The sequence below is a fragment of the Heterodontus francisci genome, chromosome 1 (assembly GCF_036365525.1).
Source record: "Heterodontus francisci isolate sHetFra1 chromosome 1, sHetFra1.hap1, whole genome shotgun sequence".
Classification (NCBI taxonomy): Eukaryota; Metazoa; Chordata; class Chondrichthyes; order Heterodontiformes; family Heterodontidae; genus Heterodontus; species Heterodontus francisci.
This window is the reverse complement of record NC_090371.1, coordinates 125,880,370-125,896,998: the sequence shown is the minus strand read 5'-3', so window position 1 is coordinate 125,896,998 and position 16,629 is coordinate 125,880,370. Positions and strand designations below refer to the sequence as shown.

The 16,629-nt window shown below is 45.7% G+C and overlaps 1 protein-coding gene across 7 annotated transcripts in view; it reads left to right on the top strand.

Moving 5' to 3' along the window:
- The first annotated feature begins 6,556 nt into the window (after nucleotides 1-6,556).
- Nucleotides 6,557-16,629, top strand: part of dcun1d4 (DCN1, defective in cullin neddylation 1, domain containing 4 (S. cerevisiae)) — an 82,510-nt gene continuing 72,437 nt past the window's right edge. For 3 of the 7 annotated variants that reach the window (XR_010975382.1, XM_068035511.1, XM_068035529.1), the window contains exon 1: nucleotides 6,558-6,942. Coding sequence is in view for 5 of the 7 variants with exons in the window: in XM_068035511.1 (XP_067891612.1) it covers nucleotides 6,924-6,942 (19 nt within the window). In the remaining 2 variants the exon portion in view is untranslated. Of the gene's footprint in view, nucleotides 6,943-16,629 lie in introns of all 7 variants that reach the window. The other 4 variants (XM_068035500.1, XM_068035492.1, XM_068035520.1 and 1 more) reach the window with 3 other exon arrangements.

Genomic DNA, 16,629 nt, shown 5'->3' with positions numbered 1-16,629 from the left:
TGCTCGCATCTTTCCTAATAGACTCAGCAAAGGGTTCAATACAACAAACAAACAAGACAGGGGAGAGAGGACAGCCCTGTCTGAATCCAGATTGGATCGGGAAACTTTCTGATTCCCACCCATTGATTGAGACTGCAGTACTGATGTTTGTGTAGAGCAGTTTGATCCAATTGCAGATTTCCTCCCCAAGCCCCATTTTGGAAAGCACGTCCATCATGTAGGTGTGCGATATCCTGTCAAAAGCCTTCTCCTGGTCCAGGCTGATGAGGCAGGTGTCCACCCTCCTGTCCCGTACATAGGCGATCGTATCCCTGAGTAGCGCAAGACTATCAGAGATCTTCCTGCCGGGTACAGTACAGGTCTGATCAGGGTGGATCACCAACTCCAGAGCAGACTTGACTCGACTGGCTATGACTTTGGACAGAATCTTGAAGTCAACATTAAGCAGTGAGATGGGCCACCAATTTCTGATTTCTGCCCTCTCCCCCTTCCACTTGTAGATGAGGGTGATGATGCCTTTCCTCATGGATTTTGACATGCTGCCGGCCAGAAGCATACTCTCGTATACTTCCAGCAGGTCTGGGCCGAACCAGTCCCATAGGGCCGAATACAACTCAAACGGTAAGCCATCGCTTCCGGGAGTTTTACTCATCTTGAAGGACTTGACAGTCTTTGTCAGCTCGTGCACAGTTAACGGCTTGCCCAGTCTCTCCCTCATGCTGTCATCTAAGACCTCTGTGATAGATGACAGGAAGGACTGGGAGGCTCTACTGTCTGTGGGCTTCGCGTCATGCAGCCCAGCATAAAAGGATTTGCTAATCCTCAGTATGTTGGACTTCAAAGACAAAGAACAAAGAACAGTACAGCACAGGAACAGGCCATTCGGCCCTCCAAGCCTGCACCGATCTTGATGCCTGCCTAAACTAAAACCTTCTGCACTTCTGGGGACCGTATCCCTCTATTGCCATCCTATTCATGTATTTGTCAAGATGCCTCTTAAACGTCTCCATGGTACCTGCTTCCACCACCTCCCCCGGCAACAAGTTCCAGGCACTCACCACCCTCTGTGTAAAGAACTTGCCTCACACATCCCCTCTAAACTTTGCCCCTCTCACCTTAAACCTATGTCCCCCAGTAACTGACTCTTCCACCCTGGGAAAAAGCTTCTGACTATCCACTCTGTCCATGCCGCTCATAACTTTGTTAACCTCTATCATGTCACCCCTCCACCTCCGTCGTTCCAGTGAAAACAATCCGAGTTTATCTAACCTCTCCTCATAGTTAATGCCCTCCAGACCAGGCAACATCCTGGTAAACCTCTTCTGTACCCTCTCCAAAGCCTCCATGTCCTTCTGGTAGTGTGGCGAACAGAATTGCACGCAATATTCTGAGTGTGGCCCAACTAAGGTTCTGTACAGCTGCAACATGACTTGCCAATTTTTATACTCTATGCCCTGACCGATGAAGGCAAGCATGCCGTATGCCTTCTTGACTACCTTATCCACCTGCGTTGCCACTTTCAGTGATCTGTGGACCTGTACGCCCAGATCTCTCTGCCTGTCAATACTCCTAAGGGTTCTGCCATTTACTGTATACTTCCCACCTGCATTAGATTTTCCAAAATGCATTACCTCACATTTGTCCGCATTAAACTCCATCTGCCATTTCTCCGCCCAAGTCTCCAACCGATCTATATCCTGCTGTATCCTCTGACAATCCTCATCACTATCTGCAACTCCAACAACCTTTGTGTCATCCGCAAACGTACTAGTCAGACCAACTACATTTTCCGCCAAATCGTTTATATATACTACAAACAGCAAAGGTCCCAGCACTGATCCCTGCGGAACACCACTAGTCACATCCCTCCACTCAGAAAAGCACCCTTCCACTGCTACCCTCTGTCTTCTATGACTGAGCCAGTTCTGTATCCATCTTGCCAGCTCACCTCTGATCCCGTGTGACTTCACCTTTTGTACCAGTCTGCCAAGAGGGACCTTGTCAAAGGCTTTAGTGAAGTCCATATAGACAACATCCACTGCCCTTCCTTCATCAATCATCTTTGTCACTTCCTCAAAAAACTCAATCAAATTAGTGAGACACGACCTCCCTTTCACAAAACCATGCTGCCTCTCGCTAATAAGTTTGTTTGTTTCCAAATGGGAGTAAATCCTGTCCCGAAGAATCCTCTCTAATAATTTCCCTACCACTGATGTAAGGCTCACCGGCCTATAATTTCCTGGATTATCCTTGCCACCCTTCTTAAACAAAGGAACATTGGCTATTCTCCAGTCCTCTGGGACCTCACCAGTAGCCAATGAGGATGCAAAGATATCTGTCAAGGCCCCAGCAATTTCTTCCCTTGCCTCCCTCAGTATTCTGGGGTAGATCCCATCAGGCCCTGGGGACTTATCTACTTTAATGCTTTGCAAGACACCCAACACCACCTCCTTTTTGATAATGAGATGACTGAGACTATCTACACTCCCTTCCCTAGGCTCATCATCCACCAAGTCCTTCTCTTTGGTGAATACTGATGCAAAGTACTCATTTAGTACCTCGCTCATTTCCTCTGGCTCCACACATAGATTCCCTTTTCTGTCCTTGAGCGGGCCAACCCTTTCCCTAGTTACTCTCTTGCTCTTTATATACGTATAAAAAGCCTTGGGATTATCCTTAATCCTGTTTGCCAATGACTTTTCATGACCCCTTTTAGCCCTCCTGACTCCTTCTTAAGTTCCTTTCTACTGTCTTTATATTCCTCAAGGGCTTTGTCTTTTCCTAGCCTTCCAGCCCTTACGAATGCTTCCTTTTTCTTTATGACTGGGCTCACAATATCCCGCGTTATCCAAGGTTCCCGAAACTGGTCAAACTTATCCTTCTTCCTCACAGGAACATGCTGGACCTGGATTCTAATCAACTGACATTTGAAAGCCTCCCACGTCAGATGTTGATTTACCCTCAAACAGCCGCCCCCAATCTAAATTCTTCAGTTCCTGCCTAATATTGTTATAATTAGCCTTCCCCCAATTTAGCACCTTCACCCGAGGACTACTCTTATCCTTATCCACAAGTACCTTAAAACTTACGGAATTATGGTCACTGTTCCCGAAATGCTCCCCTAATGAAACTTCGACCACCTGGCCGGGCTCATTCCCCAATACCAGGTCCACTACGGCCCCATCCCTAGTTGGACTATCTACATATTGTTTCAAGAAGCCCTGCTGGATGCTCCTTACAAATTCTGCCCCATCTTAGCCCCTAGCACTAAGTGAGTCCCAGTCAATATAGGGGAAGTTAAAATCACCTACCACTACAACCCTGTTACCTTTACATCTTTCCAAAATCTGTCTACATATCTGCTCCTCTACCTCCCGCTGGCTGTTGGGAGGCCTGTAGTAAACCCCCAACATCGTAACTGCACCCTTCCTATTCCTGAGCTCCACCCATATTGCCTCGCTGCACGACCCCTCCGAGGTATCCTCCCGCAGTACAGCTGTGATATTCTCCTTAACAAATAATGCAACTCCCCCACCCCTTTTACATCTCCCTCTATCCCGCCTGAAGCTTCTAAATCCTGGAACATTTAGCTGCCAATCCTGTCCTTCCCTCAACCAAGTCTCTGTAATAGCAACAACATCATAGTTCCAAGTACTAATCCAAGCTCTAAGTTCATCTGCCTTACCTGTTATACTTCTCGCATTGAAACAAATGCACTTCAGACCACCAGTCCCGCTGTGCTCCGCAACATCTCCCTGCCTGCTCTTCCTCTTAGTCTTACTGGCCTTATTTACTAGTTCCCCCTCATTTATTTCACTCGCTGTCCTACTGCTCTGGTTCCCACCCCCCTGCCACACTAGTTTAAACCCTCCCGAGTGACGCTAGCAAACCTCGCAGCCAGGATATTTGTGCCCCTCCAGTTTAGATGCAACCCGTCCTTCTTGTACAGGTCCCATCTGTCCCTGAAGAGATCCCAATGGTCCAGATATCTGAAACCCTCCCTTCTACACCTGCTGTTCAGCCACGTGTTTAGCTGCACTATCTTCCTATTTCTAGCCTCACTGGCACGTGGCACAGGGAGTAATCCCGAGATTACAACCCTAGAGGTCCTGTTTTTTAACTTTCTACCTAACTCCCTAAACTCCCCCTGCAGGACCTCGTCACTCTTCCTGCCTATGTCATTGGTACCGATGTGTACCACAGCGTCTGGCTGTTCACCCTCCCCCTTCAGAATACCCCTGTCCGTTCAGAGACATCCTTGAGCCTGGCACCAGGGAGGCAACATACCATCCTGGAGTCTCTTTCACATCCACAGAAGCGCCTATCAGTGCCCCTGACTATAGAGTCCCCTATAACTATTGCTCTTCTGCGCTTTGTCCCTCCCTGCTGAACAACAGTGCCAGCCATGGTGCCACTGCTCTGGCTGCTGCTGTTTTCCTCTGATAGGCCATCCTCCCCAACAGTATCCAAAACGGTATACTTGTTAGAGAGGGGGATAGCCACAGAGGATTCCTGCACTGACTGCCTGCCCCTTCTAGCGGTCACCATCTATCTGCCTGCACCTTGGGTGTAACCACTTCTCTAAACCTCCTGTCTATGACGCTCTCTGCCACTTGCATGCTCCTAAGTGCATCCAGTTGCCGCTCCAACCGATCCATGCGGTCTGTGAGGAGCTGCAACTGGGTACACTTCCTGCAGATGTAGTCCTCCGGAACACTGGAAGCGTCACGGACCTCCCACATCTCGCAGGTGAAGCACTTCACCCCTCTAACTGACATTTCTAGCACTAATTAATAAATTAATTTAAGATAAATAAATACTTACTAAATCCTTACTAAATTGTTATAACTATATGGTCCCTAGTGCTAGATTCCTACTATAAATATTAAATGCTAACTAAATACAGTAATCTCCTCCCTCTGGTTTAGTTACTCTACTTATTAATTAGTTAATTAGGGTTTTAATCAATTTTTATCAATGTTTTATTTCAGGTTAAAAAAAAATTCCCTACCAGCCAATCAGGTCACAGCTTTCCTGTGATGTCACTTTGTTTTTTTTACCAGAGGTAAGTTTTTTTACACTTACCAGTCCGGAACTCTGCCCTCCGAGTCTTCTTCCAGTCAGCTGTGCTCTTTGGAAGCTCTGAGCTCCCCTCACTCTGAGGACAGGTAGGAAATGAAAGCAGCTCCTCGCTCCCTCCTTACCGAACTTCCTCACTTACCAAACTTCCACTGTAGCACTCTATTGCAACCCAAGTCAGCACTCCAATACAGACGTTATCGAGCCATCCTCTTCCTTCAGGCTTCTGATCACAGAGCTCTCTGTGTGTACCTTTTGGAAGAAGTAACACGAGCACGTCTCATCCTGCTCGCTGGAGCAGACTCTGGCCTGGAAGATGATCTTGGAGGCCTCCGTGGCATAGAGCGAGGCCTGCTGGCTCTTTACCTCTTGGAGGTCCTCCTTGACCTCAACCCCCATCTACTGCAGCTGGAGCAGATTTTGCATACTTTTCTGGAGTCGGGACATTTCCCTCTGTCTCTCTCTCGCCCTCTGAACACCTTTGAAGATAAAGACCCTCTTGATGTTCTCCTTGATCGCCTCCCACCAGTGAACTGGAGAATCAAAGAGGGGTTTCATGGTCCCTCTTGAGTTCCTCAATGTTCTCTGGGGTTAGCAGTGTAGCATTGAGCTTCCATGTCCCCCTGCCAATCCACTGGTCGTCCTGACAGTCAGCCAGTAAGAGACAATGGTCGGAGAAGAACACTGGCTTGACGTCGGTGGATCTGATCATGACAGCACGGGACACAAACAGGAAGTCAATCCTGGAACGGACAGACACGTCAGTCCTTTGGTACCACCCCGGTATCTAAGGGGGATGGGAAGATTATGGCCAGTGCCTCTGCATTTCCACCCTTACTTCCTCGGGTGCATCTCATGGTGGATATAATTTTCACTTGCTACATATATAGTTATATATGGTTACATATTGGGCGCTGGGAGGTGGAGTGGCACTGGTCAGATAATCTGCAAATCGATTTGAACCAATTGAAATTATGTACATTTAAAAAAGTGGCAAGAATCAAAAATGTGACTATTTTGAACCAGAGTGAATGCCGCTCGTAATGAATGAAATTTGAGAAATCGTGGCTGAATCAAAGAAAATCTGAATTCAGATTTATTGTAAAATAAAAGCAAAATACTGCGGATGCTGGAAATAAATCTGAAATAAAAATAGGTAAGTGCTGGAAATACTCAGCGGGTCAGGCAGCATCTGTGGAGAGAGAAGCAGAGTTAACGTTTCAGGTTAATGACCCTTCATCAGAACAGACCTGAAACATTAACTCTGCTTCTTACTGAAAAAGTGTAACCATAGGCATGACCTCAACGGCACAATCCAGACAAGCTGGCTCACCTTTCCCATCCCCCAGCAACCAGTCCAGCAGGCCCATGACAGACGCTCGGATTGGTCCAGGGCTTTCTGTTGCTAGGATAGGAGCCCATTTCTATTATTTACTGCAACGACGAGGGCTTCGTGGGCGGGGGGAAGTAAAAGTTTGTCTGGGTGGTGGAAATAACAAGAGGACATTGTGAATATCCTTCACATAAAGAGGATGTGCTTTTTTTGTTTTAAAGAGACTACATCGCAACGAACGCTAATAAATTACCAGAATTGAAAGTCTCTGCACCACGGTTCCTAAAGCTGAAGGAGGAGCCAAGCGATTCTTATCTATCGACCTGAAGCTGCATTTTGATTGACGTTCCAGCAGCAAATCGAACACCGCAGTAAAAATTACGTAGAGCGGACGGGCAGGATAGCCAATCGCCGCGGTGCGAAGGCGGGACTTCCGTTGTTACTGGCTGGCATTACCGGCACGAGCAGAGCGGTTTGTCCAGCGGTGTTCCGAAACATCACTGCACTGAAAATGCACGCGGATGCAGTCAGTAAGTATGGAGGTCGTGGCTCCGGTCATTGCTGCTCTGATGCCGCACGCATGCACACACCCAGCTTCGCGATTCCAATGTCAGCTCTAGTGGCCGGGCATGAAGCTCATTTGTTTTTGTTTACATCTGGTGTTGTGTATTCTCACCCCCCGTTTCTATTTAATCGAGATGTTTCATGTCTCGCAGCAAAGGGGTGACGCAGCTTCTCTCTTGTGTCCCTCTTTGAAAAGCGCTGGGCAGATTGTTTTTTTCGCCTTATTGATGGGTTCTCATTTCAAGGTGAGGCACGGTAACATGATAAGTGCGCACTGATACATTTCTCTGAAGTCGTGGAGGTGTTGAATCAGGGAATTGAGCACCCCCTTCCCCCAGTACGGGGAAAATCTTTAACTCAACTGAGAAAACGATTTGAGTTGCATTTATTTAAGGCTGGCAGGGAAGGGAAAAGGATGAGGGGGACGTACGTCAACGCGCCCCGTTCGTGACGTATTCTGGGAATTGTAGTTATGTGACGACACGTTCTCTGATGACGATATGCCTCCCGTCACAAGGGAACTGCAAACCCCACACTGCTTTGCGCGCTTTAACCTGGGGAAGTGTTCTGAAAGCTTCTCAGTCAGGAGCGCAGCTCCTCCTTCCCAACTCTGATTGGCAGACAGGCTCTCAATACACTGCTGTCTGCCGAGGCTTTGCTTTTGTTTGCTCAGCCTCACTGTCAGTCATTAAAATCAATCAATATTTTTCTTTGTTTATTGGTTGTACTTTAAATACATTTTCTTTTTTTTGAACTGGAATTATTTTAATTACTCTCCGCCATTGGCATATTCGTCCACTGGTGTGGCTATGCAAGATATGGTGATACTTCTGTGCTCAGGTCAGTTGATTTCTAGTGCAGCCAACATCTGTTATGTGATAAAAGCAAAATACTGCAGATGCTGGAAATCTGAAATAAAACCAGAAAGTGCTGGAAATATTCAGCAGGTCAGGCAGCATCTGTGGAGAGAGAAGCAGAGTTAATGTTTCAGGTCAGTGACCTTTCATTAGAGCTCATCAGACCTGCTGAGTATTTCCAGCACTTTCTGTTTTTTATCTGTTATGTGATGTTACGTGTTGGACTCCTTCTGACTGAAAATGTTTCTTATTGGTACCTCCATTTGATTTGGATGGCTCAACCAGCTTCCACCACTGGGAACAAAGTTTTGTGTTTGCTAATTGTTGGAGTTGGGTTGTATGTTTGTTTGTACTATAAGAATTCTTTTTCTTTTTTTTTTTCTTTCTTCAGTTGGGAGAGCCAACTGTGCAACAGCCCCAACAAACAAATTTCTTTGCAGCACCTGTGGAAGAGCCTGTCACTCCAGAATTGGCCTTTATAGCCACTCCAGGCGCTGCTTCACAAACCACTGACCACCTCCAGGCGCGTATCCATTGTCTCTCGAGATAAGGAGGCCCAAAAAGGGGTATAAGAATGCAGACAGCTTTTTCTGTCTACTTTTTTGCTAAGTTGGAGTCGTGGTGCTAGCCACTGCAGTGGTAATATAAGTTTTGGTTATTAATTTTTTTTTTCTTCAGTGCCTCAGAACTTTCTGCACAAAGATGCATAAACTTCTGATTAGATTCCAGTTGTGGAAGTTTACTGCTCTTTGCAGTAGACTAGTGTACTCTTTTGCAAATGTGCTGTTTCAATCCAGATTTTGGAAGGTGAAGTTTGACCTGTTAAATTGAGGATATAAACTGAAGTTATATTTCAAGTAACTTCCACGTTCTGATGTAGATCAGTTTTATTGTGCAGTAGTCTTTCTAACCCGTGGAGCAGGATGAAGAGGAACAAAACTCAACATTTCGGTGTGTTGGCAGGTTCAGTATTGGTTGTATTGATTCCAAAAGTAATTGGATGCTTACTATATTTCGGTAAAAAGCAAAGTTTATTTGAGGAATTTGGTTTATAACTGGAGTAGAAAGTAAATTGAAGGCAACATAACCCAATTCTCGGACTGTCACTGTTCAAAACCGTTCAAATATGTACTAATTTTGCTACTTTAAAGCAATTATGACATAACACTTATGTAAAAGGGTAGCTGGGGAGAGAGTAGGTCCCCTTAAGGATCAGTGTAGCAATCTATGTGTGGAGCCACGGGAAATGGGCGAGGTCTTAAATGAATATTTCTCGTCCGTATTTACTGTGGAGAAGGTCATGGAAGCTGGTGCGTTCAAGGGACGGCGATATCCTGGAGCATATCAATATTACAAAGGAGGAGATGTTGAAGGTTTTGAAGCGCATTAAGGTGGATAAATCCCCAGGGACTGACCAGGTGTATTCTAGGATGCTATGGGAAGCAAGGGAGGAGATTGCTGGGACCCTGGCAGAGATTTTTGTATCATCATTAGCCACGGGTGAGGGGTACCAGAAGACTGGAGGATAGCTAATGTTGTGCCTTTATTTAAGAAGGGCAGCAGGGATAAGCCAGGGAACTACAGGCCGATGAGCCTTACATCAGTGGTGGGAAAGTTTTTGGAAGGGATTCTGAGAAACAGGATTTATATGCATTTGGAAAGGCATGGTCTGATTAGGGATAGTCAGCATGGCTTTGTGCATGGGAAATCATGTCTCACGAATTTGATTGAGTTTTTCGAGGAGGTGACCGAGAGGATTGACGAGGGCAGGGCGATGGACGTTGTCTACATGGACTTTAGCAAGGCCTTTGACAAGGTCCTGCGTGGTAGGCTGGTCCAGAAGGTTCGAACACATGGGATCCAGGGTGAGCTAGCCAATTGGATACAAAATTGGCTTGGTGATAGGAGGCAGAGGGTGGTCGTGGAGGGTTGTTTTTCAGCTTGGAGGCCGGTGACCAGTGGTGTGCCGCTGGGATCGGTGCTGGGCCCTCTGATGTTCGTCATATATATTAATGACTTGGGTGTGAATGTAGGGGGGCATGATTAGTAAGTTTGCAGATTACTCCAACATTGATGGTATAGTGGACAGTGAAGAAGGTTGTTTAAGGTTACAACAGGATATCGATCAACTGGGAAAATGGGCAAGGGATTGGCAAATGGAATTTAACACAGACAAGTGTGAACAAAGAACAGTACAGCACAGGAACAGGCCATTCAGCCCTCCAAGCCTGCGCTGATCTTGTTGCCTGCCTAAACTAACACCTTCTGCACTTCGGGGCCCATATCCCTCTATTCCCTTCCTATTCATGTATTTGTCAAGATGTCTCTTAAACGTCGCTATCGTATCTGCTTTCACCACCTCCCCTGGCAGCAAGTTCCAGGCACTCACCACCCTCTGTAAAAAAAAAAACTTGCCTCGCACATCCCCTCTAAACTTTGCCCCTCGCACCTTAAACCGATGTCCCCTAGTAACTGACTCTTCCACCCTGGGAAAAAGCTTCTGACTACCCACTCTGTCCATGCTGCTCATTTTGAGAAGTTAAACCAGGGCAGGACATATACAGTGAATGGCAGGGCCCTGGGGAGTGTTGTTGAGCAGAGAGACCTTGGGGTGCAAGTACATAGTTCCCTGAAAGTGGCAACACAGGTAGACAGGGTGGTGAAGAAGGCTTATGGCATGCTTGCCTTCATCGGCCGAGGCATTGAGTACAAGAGTTGGGATGTCATGTTACAGTTGTACATAACGTTGGTTAGGCCGGAGTCCTGTGTGCAGTTCTGGTTGCTGCACTACAGGAAAGATGTGATTAAGCTAGAGAGGGTGCAGAAAAGATTCACAAGGATGTTGCCTGGTTTGGAGGGCTTGAGTTATAAAGAGAGATTGGATAGGCTGGGTCTGTTTTCCCTGGAGCGAAGGAAGCTGAGAGGGGACATGATAGAGCTATATAAAATTATGAGAGGCATAGATAGGGTAGATAGCCAGAGTCTGTTTCCCATGGTAGAGATGACTAAAACTAGAGGGCATAGATTTAAGGTGAGAGGGAGGAGGTTTAAAGGGGATCAAAGGGGGTAAATTCTTCGCACAAAGAATAGTGGGTATCTGGAATGAGCTGCCTGAGGAGGTGGTGGAGACAGGAACAGTGGCAACATTTAAGAGGCATCTGGACAGGTACTTGAATGAGCAAGGCATAGAGGGATATGGAATTAATGCAGGCAGGTGGGATTAGTATAGATAGGCATTATGGTCGGCATGGACATGGGCCGAAGGGCCTGTTTCTATGCTGTACGACTCTGACTCATTATGGATCAACCTATGAGAATCCCATTACTTTCCAACCCCAAAAGCTTTGGAAAATAATATGCTCAGATAAGCTCACCTCCACCCCCCACCCCGATCAATTGCCAGGACACTACAAAGTGGGAAACTTGATTTTTATATGTACTGACTCTTTGTTACACTGCTGACAATGTATACAGTAGACAAGGAGTGAGAGACTGAGAGTAGGAGGGTACAGGATGGGCAGAGCTGTGGGATGGAACCAAGAGTAGGTGAACATGCTCTGTCGGTACTGCAATACCATTCACCAATTACTTGTGTTTAAGATAGTTCCTACTTTTTAACCTGCAAGTAGTGACTTAAATTTTTCTTCTTGGATGAATATACAGTATCTAAATTGTTACCATGTACAGGAAAATGGCTTTACACTGCATAGTTATTTGGTTTGATTTACATTAATTTGATGAGAACTAATTTATAAAGTATCTTCTGACATAATAAATGTAGCACCACTGACTTGCTGTTAAATGTGACCACACTGTTAAGTTTCCTTTTTAGGACTACAGTGATGTAATGACATGATTCTTTAAAAAAAAAATCTGGGCAAGGTACTGTGAATTAAATGTAGTACTATTTTGCAGTTCATTTGAGTTAATGGTGAAACCATGGCAATAAGCCAATTAAGAGATCTTAATGATTTCCTAAATTCAAGGATAAAACTTCAGCAGTTGGTTAACTGAAGACTTAGAGCAGACCAATTCACTGAAAGGTATTTGTTTTTTGCACAGCAGTGAAGTTTCTGTGATTTATCATCCTTATTGTTGTCACTGTTTCCATAGCAAGGTAACTACTTTTAAATCATGAAGTTGTAGGAAAATGCATTACTCTATGTGGATTCTTTGAACCTTTCTACTTACTACAGTGTTTTAAGTTAACTGATTCTTTTTGTTTACAAATATGAATCTTTAAAAAAAAAAATGTTTTTGTGCTTCCTCTGCCAAAGCTGTTCCAACTGTTGTATCAATACGCGAGTGCACTGAAATGATGTAAGGCTTCTGAAATTTGTAGGAGAATTGTTTCTGGTTAGAATTTTTGTTATATTTGTATAATTATTTCATTGTTTCATTTTGTAATGGAACCTGGTGTTAATTCTAATTATCTACCTATGGACATACAAATTAGGAGCAGGAGTAGGCCACTCGGCCTCTTGAGCTTGCTCCACCATTCAACAAGATCATGGCTGATCTGATTGTAACCTCAGCTCCACATCCCCAATAACCTTTCATCCCCTTGCTTATCAAGAATCTGTCTACCTCTGCTTTAAAAATATTCAAAGACTCTGTCTCCACTGCCTTTTGAGGGAGAGATTTCCAAAGACTCACGACCCTCTGAGAGAAAACATTTCTCCTCATCTCTGTGACCCCATATTTTTAAATATTGACCCCCTAGTTCTAGATTCTCCCACAAGGGGAAACATCTTTTCCATATCCGGCACAGTGGTGCAGTGATTAGCACCGCAGCCTCACAGCTCCAGCGACCCGGGTTCAGTTCTAGGTACTGCCTGTGCGGAGTTTGCAAGTTCTCCCTGTGACCGTGTGGGTTTCCGCCGGGTGCTCCAGTTTCCTCCCACAGCCAAAGACTTGCAGGTTGATAGGTAAATTGGCCATTATAAATTGCCCCTAGTGCAGGTAGGTGGTACGAGAATTGAGGGAAGGTGGGGATGTGGTAGGGAATATGGGATTAATGTAGGATTAGTATAAATGGGTGATTGTTGGTCAGCACAGCCTTAGTGGGCTGAAGGGTCTGTTTCAGTGCTGTAAAATAAGAAAAAAAATCCAACCTGTAAAGACCCTTCTGGATCTTGTGTTTCAATCAAGTCGCCTCTTACTCTTCTAAACTCTAGGGAATGCAAGCCTAGCCTGTCCAACCTTCACATTGAGGATATCCTCCATCGTGTTGTGTGGCACTACCACCATGCTAAATGGGATAGATTTCGAACAGATCTAGCAAGGCAAAACTGGGCATCCATGAGGCGCAGTGGGCCATCAGCAGCAGCAGAATTGTACTCCACCACAATCTGTAACGTCATGGCCCGGCATATCCGCCACTCTACCATTACCATCAAGCCAGGAGACCAACCCTGGTTCAATGAAGAGTGCAGGAGGGCATGCCAGGTGCAGCACAAGGCATACCTCAAACTGAGGTGCCAACCTGGTGAAGCTACAACACAGGACTATCTGCCTGCCAAACTGCGTAAGCAGCATGCGATAGACAGAGCTAAGTGATCCCATAACCAGTGAATCAGATCTAAGCTCTGCAGTCCTGCCACATCCAGCCGTGAATGTTAGTGGACAATTAAACAAATATCTGGAGGAGGTGGCTGCACAAATATCCCCATCCTCAATGATTGGGGAGCCCAGCACATCAGTGCGGAAGATAAGGCAGAAGCATTTGCAACAATCTTCAGCCAGAAGTGCCGAGTTGATGATCCATCTCGGCCTCCTCCTGCAGTCCACAGCATCACAGATGCCAGACTTCAGCCAATTAGATTCACTCCACGTGATATCAAGAAACGACTGAAGGCACTGGATACTGCAAAGGCTATGGGCCCTGACAATATTCCAGCAATAGTACTGAAGACCTGTGCTCCAGAACTTGCCGCACCCCTCGCCAAGCTGTTCCAGTACAGCTACAACGCTGGCATCTACCCTGCAATGTGGAAAATTGTCCAGGTATGTCCTGTACACAAAAAGCAGGACAAGTCCAACCCGGACAATTACAGCCCCATCAGCCTACTCTCAATCATCAGTAAAGTGATGGAAAGTGTCATCAACAGTGCCACCAAGCGGAACTTGCTTAGCAATAACCTGCTCAGTGACGCTCAGTTTGGGCTCCACCAGAGCCACTCAGCTCCTGACTTCATTAAAGCCTTGGTTCAAACATGGACAGAAGAGCTGAACTCCAGAGGTGAGAGTGACTGTCCTTGACATCAAGGCAGCATTTGACCGTGTATGGCATCAAGGAGCCCTAGCAAAACTGGAGTCAATGGGAATCAAGTGGAAAACTCTCTGCTGGTTGGAGTCAAACCTAGCGCAAGGAAGATGGTTGTGGTTGTTGGAGGTCAATCATCTGAGCTCCAGGACATCACTGCAGGAGTTCCTCAGGGTAGTGTCTGAGGCCCAACCATCTTCAGCTACTGCATCGATGACCTTCCTTCATTTGTAAGATCAGAAGTGGGGATGTTCGCTGATGATTGCACAATGTTCAGCACCATTCGCGACTCCTCTGCTATTGAAGCAGTCCGTGTAGAAATGCAGCAAGACTTGGGCAATATCCAAGCTTGGGCTGATAAGTGGCAAGTAACATTGGCGCCACACATTGGCCAGGCAATGACCATCACCAACAGGAGAGAATCTAACCATCTCCCCTTGACATTCAATGGCATTACCATCGCTGAATTCCCCACTATCAATATCCTAGGGGTTACCATTGACCAGAAACTGAACTGGAGTAGCCATATAAATACCGTGGATACAAGAGTAGGTCAGAGGTTAGGAATCCTGCGGCGAGTAACTCCCCTCCTGACTCCCCAAAGCCTGTCCACCTTCTACAAGGCACAAGTCAAGAGTGTGATGGAATACTCTCCACTTGCCTGGACGGGTGCAGCTCCAACAACACTCAAGAAGCTCCACACCATCCAGGACAAAGCAGCCCACTTGATTTGGCACTCCATCCACATTTATTCACTCCCTCCATCACTGATGCACAGTGGCAGCTGTGTCTACCATCTAAAAGATGCACTGCAGTAATGCACCAAGGCTGCTTCGACAGCACCTTCCAAACACACGACCTCTACCAACTAGAAGGACAAGGGCAGCAAATGGATGGGAATACCACCACCTGCAAGTTCCCCTCCAAGTCGCACACCATCCTGACTTGGAACTATATCGCCGTTCCTTCACTGTTGCTGGGTCAAAATCCTGGAACTCCCTTCCTAACAGCACTGTGCGTGTACCAACCCCACATGGACTGCAGTGGTTCAAGAAGGCAGCTCCACCACCACTTTCTCAAGGGCAATTAGGGATGGGCAATAAATGCTGGCCTGGCCAGCGACGCCCGCATCCCATGAATGAATTTAAAAAAAAAACCTTTCCTCATAAGACACTTTGCCCATTCCAGGTATTAGTCTAGTAAACCTTCTTTGACTGCTTCCAATGCATTTACGTCCTTCCTTTAAATAAGGAGACCAATACTGTGGTCTCACCAATGCCCTCTATAACTGAAGCATAACCTCCCTACTTTTGTATTCAATTCCCCTCGTGATAAATGATAACATTCTATTAGCTTTCCTAGTTACTTGCTATTAACTTGAAAGTTCTGATCTAATCCAGGGACAATTCTTTTTCTTGTCGTTTCTGGGTTCCATTTGGATTAATTGATAGAGATTGATTGCTATGATTAGTCACCAACTTCATTATTAATAGTCATTTGGTTGTACAGAAACTCCATTATTATTGTATCATGCCACTGCCAAGATGGTAGAAGGTAAACTAGATGGGCCTTGGATCTTTTTCATCTAGTAATTCCTATGATCAACAATATGACGGTCCCACTGGAAATAGTTGTCTTTTGCGTACTTTTGAAGCACTGATCTCAGAACACGTTTTGGTGAAATATCAGCTACTGTCTTAGAACATCCTGAAAGCCTTTGAAATAGTCTGGTATTGTAAACTTCTAAATTATTGTATAGTTTTCTAGTTTTCCCTTTAAATATTTCCAGTTGTGCTATATGTGATGGCCCATCCTCTGACATTTTCTCTTACTTTAAGTGAAAAGCTTTGTCCTCTTTCCCATAACTCTTCCTGCTTGATACCTGTGACCTCCCCCATTCTTGCTGATTATTCCACTGTACACTCATTAACTTCCTTCATATAGCGTACCCTAAATCCTCTTCCTGTCCTTTTACAGTGCTGTGTCTGAATCACGGCATCTTCATCACAATTAACATTTTGGAAGTTCTTTACAGATTCATCCTTCGTGTCTTCAATCTAACCAACAGCTACGACCTGTTACCTTTTGATCGCTGCAGCTTTAGTCCTTCTCCTTTTGACCTCATTAAGCGCTCCACATTTGCACTGCTAAAGCTGTGTCTAAGAGCGTTGATTTCTCGTTTGTGCCAAACACCACTATTCCCTTCAACAGCACCCAGTGTGAAAGTGCAAGACACGAATGTCACTACGGTATTAGCACTTTGGATAGAATACAACAAAATTGCTTGTCCTGTCGGTTATCCCTTTCTGGCCTCTGCCCTTTAGCGGGTGTTTGCTTTGGCCCCCCTCCGCCGCTGCCTCGTATTTTCTTTATTTTATCAAATATTAAATGTCACCCTGTATGCTCCCTCCTTGTGTGGTCTCATTCTCTGATGCATTCTTTCTCAGTAACTCAGATTGCAATTCCATACTTTTCTCAGCCTTTCGTCATTCTTATAATTTCAGAGCGTTAACCTGTGAGCAAGATGCCAT